At 36.4% G+C, this 6,373-nt stretch overlaps 1 protein-coding gene across 1 annotated transcript; it reads left to right on the top strand.

Moving 5' to 3' along the window:
• Nucleotides 1–283: 283 nt before the first annotated feature.
• On the top strand, nt 284–2,286 carry LOC140166565 (uncharacterized). Its single transcript, XM_072190059.1, has one exon. The coding sequence runs from the start codon at nt 635–637 to the stop codon at nt 2,081–2,083; it is 1,449 nt and encodes a 482-aa protein (XP_072046160.1). The 5' UTR covers nt 284–634; the 3' UTR covers nt 2,084–2,286.
• Nucleotides 2,287–6,373: the final 4,087 nt, after the last annotated feature.

A 6,373-nucleotide genomic window follows, 5' to 3' on the forward strand; every position in this document is an offset into this window, starting at 1 on the left:
GCAATGCAAGAATCATACCTTTTAGTGAAGCTGTTTGGCACAGCCGTCGTCGCGTTTGTTGTTGCATGGCTTGTGTGTGTTGCTGAATTTCATTTCAGCAATTCATGAATTCAATGAATGACAGTCTGAGCTGAGTACTATTGAGATATTTTATCGTGACTTATTTGTTATTAATGATCAAAGGACACTCATTAGTTTAATAAGATTGCAGAACTTATAAACTCAGGAGAGAAATGCCAGACTCTGGCGCGGCGATAGTTAATATCATATGATTGTGGACATCGTCGTCTGACATGTCACTGTCACTGATCGTGCTGATGCAGAGATCGCAAGATTGGATCAATTTTAGCCAAGTCAGTACGAAGTTGTAATATACATGTATTTACATGTAGTCTGACGAACTCCTGCAATGGGCATAACTTGATGATTGTGTTGTAAATTCAAACCGTACAAATGTAGTACCAATTTACTCGGGCTTTTGTACTAACACTGACTAACTTTACTACAGAGTCATATTTTGAACAGGCCTAAATACGGTAGAAACTGAACACGTACAGACATTCAGGAAACTATTGACAGTTCCCAAATTTGTTATTTATTTGTGACAATTGCAGCTGCTTCAGACACCTTTAAGATGGCGAGTGTAATTTCTTCAATATTCACTGTCGTGGACACAGTGATGTGGTCCTTCACACAGATTGTTTATGGAGTGGTGTACATCTTTAATGTAAATGTTCAACTAGTTTCAGTAGTACTAATAGGCTTTGAATTAGCCTTTCAACAATTACTATCAGCAATTAGCCTTATTGGTTATGCTTTAGCAACAGTTTTGCAATCCCTGGTGTTTGGTGCGACAAACTTAGCTGAAGGGTTTGCCTTTATGGTGTATTACGCAGAGGACGCTTTTATACAATTTGCAACATGGTTGATTTACTTAGTACCAAACACACTGAGGGGAATTTTTATTGTGGCAGTATGGATCCAACAAACAATTACTTTCATAGCATATAATATTCTTCCGCTCCTTGAACAAGCTGGAACAATTTTAGTAGCAGGTCTGAAATCTCTGGTATCATACTCTGCCAATTTTACCATCGTAGTGGCAATGAGCATAATGACATTGTTTACTCTACTTATTCATGGTTTATACAAATTGTTTGCCCTGACAGTTTTTACAGTGTATAGTGCCTTAAATGAAACCTACCAATTTGTAATAGGAAACACAAGAACACATGAAGCAGATGAGGTGTGGAGAAAGCAGGATGAAAAATATGAATCCAGTAGTCCGTTTTATGACTCTGAGGACGAAGCTCACTTTTGGTCAAAACACCCTTATATTATGAAAGAACCAGTGACAATGTACGAGTCATTACATGAATCCGTGTCGCAATTTGTGTTCTCTGTTTTCGATGTAATGAGCTATTTAGCTATTTGTATTGCTGTAGTTTGTGCTACAATTGCCATCATAACATTATTGTACTGCCTGTACAGCAATGCCATGAGTTCGGTGAATGCTTTGGTAACATTGTTTCATCGTAGCTTATTCCGCAGCGACCGTAGTATCATTATGGATGCAGACAATATTCCAGGCACCCATCAGGCGATACCGGTTCCACAACCAGGACCTCTACGTCGTCGCAACCTCATCGTAGATGACTTATCAGATGCTGAGAGTGAAGATTCTCTTCATTTTCCAACAGCTGGACCACCAAATGCTGTTCGCGTAGCTGCAGCTGATGACAACGATGTCCCAGGACCGTCAGGAATTCAAGCAGCAGTACCACGAAGTCGGATACCGAGATCAAAAAGTCGTGCGTCAGATTTGCTGGCATCAAACAGATCACCAACACCTGGTAGTCCAGGGGGGCTAGCGCGAGATCTCCGCAGACAGCTTGATGAAGAACGCGATCGGAAACTGTGCGTTGTTTGTCAGGATAATGAGAAGCATATTCTCCTATTTCCATGTAAACATCTTTGTGTTTGTATTGAATGCACCGAGGAAATTGTTAGTAGTAGTATAGATAGAAGAAAATGTCCTCTTTGTAGAGGAAGAATTTCAAGCTACTTGGAGGTGTACGCATAGGTTATTGTTCAAATGTACGTACAATGTGTTAGTTCACACGTGCTGTCTTATAAGTTTAAACTGACTTTAGCACAGCCAATTCAACCAACCTTGAGTTTTGATATATATGTGTGAGTGTGACACACATCTTCATCAGAAGAAATCCTACATGTATGATATTGTATTTTGACTTGGCATTTTGTTGACCAATGGTGACTTTTAGTTTTAAATGCCCTCATTCGACTAAAAGTTGCCAATTAATGGTGAACAACAAACGGGTAATTCCAGTACAACATCATTGGACTTCTCCTGATCATTGAAGATGTGTCTTCAAGGGCTTAGGCAGCCAGCCGTTTAGGGAGTGTTTACACACCCAAATTATACACACCCAGTCTTTGCCCACATTGGCTATACATGTACTTTGTACACAAATCTTAAATTGACACACCCAGTTTTTTGAATTTACACGTGTAAACCTTCAAATCTTGCCTAAGACCCTGTGTGTCTTACACATCAAAAATTCAAGATTAGTTGAATTTATTGCGCTGAAAGTTGGTTTAAACTTTTAGAAATCGATTATTGTTGTGAAAATATTTGCTGTTTATTTTCAAATCTGATTGATATAATGTGTATAGCTTTAGAAATGGATTTGATGGTACAATGTAAATTTAGCAAACCATTAAAATGGAATTATTTTTGTAATCATATATTTTGTAAAAACAGGAATGGTAGCAAAAGGGCATCTCATAGATTTTTTTCTAATTTTCTAAATCATTACATTATTGATACTGAAATTATATACGTACATATAGCATAAAAATATCTAGCCAAAGGTGAACATTATAACTTGTATTCAGTTTTCTTTTCTTTATACATGTAGTCCCTGCTGAATGTAAAATTGCCCATTGTCAAGACAGGAAAGCCAAGTTGTATTGAACCTGCTTGTATTGCAAGAATGTGATCATTCTATTGCATTGTATACTATTACAAATGTTTTAGAAACAAACAATGAAGATAGTGAAATGTTCAATGTAGCCTACACATACATGCCCTGTAGGCAGGTGCGTATCCAGCATTGTCAGTGGGGGGGGAGCAAGCGTCAGTATCGTCTCTATTTTTTCACTCCTTTCACTTCTTTCTCTCTTTATTCCCTTCTTGTCCCTATTTTTCCGCTTCTCCATCCCCATTAGGTGTCCGGGAGGGCAGTCTGCCCCTGCCCTCGCTGGCTATGCTACTGCCTGTAGGCCAAAAAGAAAAAGGTCTGTCTCTAAAACCTGCACAGGGCTTTTATGTGAAAGCCATTCTAGTTCATATTTTAGTTATAAAAAAAAGTGATAGGGGAAAAGTGGCACCCAGGATCAGAAATTCGGCAAGATTCCATTCTCGCAGAGATTCTCCTGAAACAAAAAATTTGCAAGAATCTAAATGGATTCTCGTAAACATTTCAGTTTATCATACAAAGGAATATGGCGAGGATCCATGGATTCTTGCAAAATTCCACTGTGAGAATCCAAAAGGATTCTCACACTTGGTTGCAAATTTCTGACCCTGGGCACCATAGCAGCAAAAAACAAAAGTGTGCTAAAACATATACCATGGAAATAAGAGAAATATTCTCTTATTTCCATGCATATACATGACAAAATGAAAATCTTTTTTGCAAAATGTTTGAGAGAGAACTTTTCTTTTTTGGCAATACATGTATTGGCATTTGTAAAATATACTCCACTCCCTAATCTATTTTTCACCGATTCCATTACTGTGAAACGTGTCAACTTTTAAATCTTGTCTACATTTTGTACACTAAATGTTCTTGTACCCTTAACAATCATCTTTTGTGATATTAACTTCCCTTTTCAAAAATGAATATGAACAGCTATTGTGAGGACAAGGTTGACTCAGTAAGTTGACCTCAAGTTGTGCAGTATCAACGCAAAAGGGTATCCGGCACAAAATTGTCAGGGTCTCAGAGTTGAGTTGTGTGGATTTTGTGTTGTCAGGTCTTTATAATGTATAAAAGGACTTGAAAAGCATTTTGTGATAGGCTAAAAAAATAGTTATGTCTCAAAGCTCATGCATGTGTTCGTTTTTCATAGTGCGTCCATGTCAGCTGAAATGGCAAATTCATTTTTATTTCCTTTTTTTATTTAGTTTTTGCTGTAAAATCATGAAATTCTGAGACAAATTTGGGAGAAAAGTTACTTGATTCGATACTCGCATTGTTTAGGTATAAAACAATTGATATTTGTACTTCAATTGTGTAAATCAACCACAATTTTATCCTGTGTACTTTTTAACTCTCGAAAATGACATCTTAATTCAAAATTGTTAAGGGGGTACTACACCCCTGCCCAATTTTGTGCCTATTTTTGCATATTTCTTAAAAATTACAGCGCATTGGTGACAAGTAAGATATGTATTATAGGGGCAAGGACTACAACTACTACACTGGTCATTTTATTTCGGCACATACAACCGTTGTGGAGTTACAGTCACAAATGGGGAAAACCAATATTTGATCAATAAATTAATAACTACTTGTCTTGAGTTGCTGAATATTCAGTGCAGTAGTTGTAGTCCTTGCCCCTATAATATATACATATCTTACTTGTCACCAATGCGCTATAATTTTGAGAAAAATGCAAAAATAGGCACAAAATTGACCAGGGGTGTAGTACCCCCTTAAAAAAAACCTCATTCTGCATTCGTTTTTGAATCTGCAATGGGCTTTAATTTGAGACATAACAATTTTTTTAGCCTTAATTCTGTGTGAAAGAGTTTCCACTGTAAAATAAAATGTAGAAGTATATCAGGGTTAATGATCTGTGACCAGAATCACCAGACAGATTGAGCAATTGAGCCCAGTGGTGTGTGCAAAATTCAGTGCCAAAAGTAAATAAGCCTAGGTAAGCCATAACAGGCTACATGCATACATTGTATGTACCATACACCAACTGTAAAGGTTAACCAGAATCACCCGATCATGTATAAAAAAAAACCCAACAAGTTTGCAATTTGTGGTTATTCTGAAATTGATTTATTTTAGAAAAATGTTAGATGTCATGAGAAACCATTTATCAATTTTAATAGTTTGAGAAAATCAAATAATGAAGTTTTGGCACACAAACTCAGTACCAAATGTGCCAAGCCAAACCATTATAAAACAACCAATAAGAAGCCATGTTGTAAAAATAAAAGTTGCAGTTTACAGCCTTTTTTCAATGAGCTGTTCCATTTGAAATTCACACTCCGTCTGTGGGATATTTAGCTACATTGTAATAGTCTTCCACAGCTGGGAGTATGGGTTTCAAATAGAATAGACAATTGGGTAACTTCAATTTAAAATATTCAGTTGTGGAAGATAGGATTACACAGGGGATGATGGAGTATGGGTTTCAAAAATATCAAAGTAATTGAAAAAATCACTCGCTCTGTAAATCTTCCACAGAAGTCATGTGTCATATTTTAAATTAAATGGAATAGTAGTATTACAATAAATGCACATACAGACAGTACAATGTACCGGTATATGTACAAATGTACTTTCATTGGGATCATGGCTCAATGAGCACTACCCATGCACAATAATTATGATTCCCTGATACTAATTAAAAACAATAAGAAATATATACAATTTGCAAGTTGTATAATTTTCTTTGATGACCATGATTTTACAGTAATCTCTATTAATTTTGCAGTTGAGCAATGTCACATCGTGATCAAGGGGAATGAGTCGGATGTCATTTATTGTTTTTGAGATATTGCCAAAAACAATGTTCAAATTCTTTTGTTTTATATTGTTTTCAGCCATTGCTATATTGCTCATAACTCAGTAACCAGATGTCCAATTTTGATGGGGTTTGAATCAGATTGTAGCATTCGTAAACTGCCAGAAACGATGTAAAAAATTGGTGATTGAAAATTGCCGACATGTGACTCATTCCCTTTGATCATGAATGTCACATGTATAGGAACTGCCTGGTACTAGTGCCAGACAGTTCCTATTTATGTACTGAGTACCTTATTCATTTATTTTGAACACTGTTTGTTTACAAATTGAATAGATCAAGGTCAGATTGATAAAAATAGAATTGAACATGTGGTCTTGCGGTTGCACGTACTACTGTGTACATTGTGCATGTCAGTGTGATGAAATCAGCGGGGCCAGTCTTGCATTTAATATAATCACATTCATACATATATACCCTAATGTGCTGCCTGTTGTTATTTTTGGTATTAATTGTTATATTCAAACTGCTGCACATACTTTTTACATGTATTAATTTTGTGAATGGAAGTCAGAGTAGAACC

This window comes from Amphiura filiformis, chromosome 12, assembly GCF_039555335.1.
Source record: "Amphiura filiformis chromosome 12, Afil_fr2py, whole genome shotgun sequence".
NCBI classification, from domain to species: Eukaryota; Metazoa; Echinodermata; class Ophiuroidea; order Amphilepidida; family Amphiuridae; genus Amphiura; species Amphiura filiformis.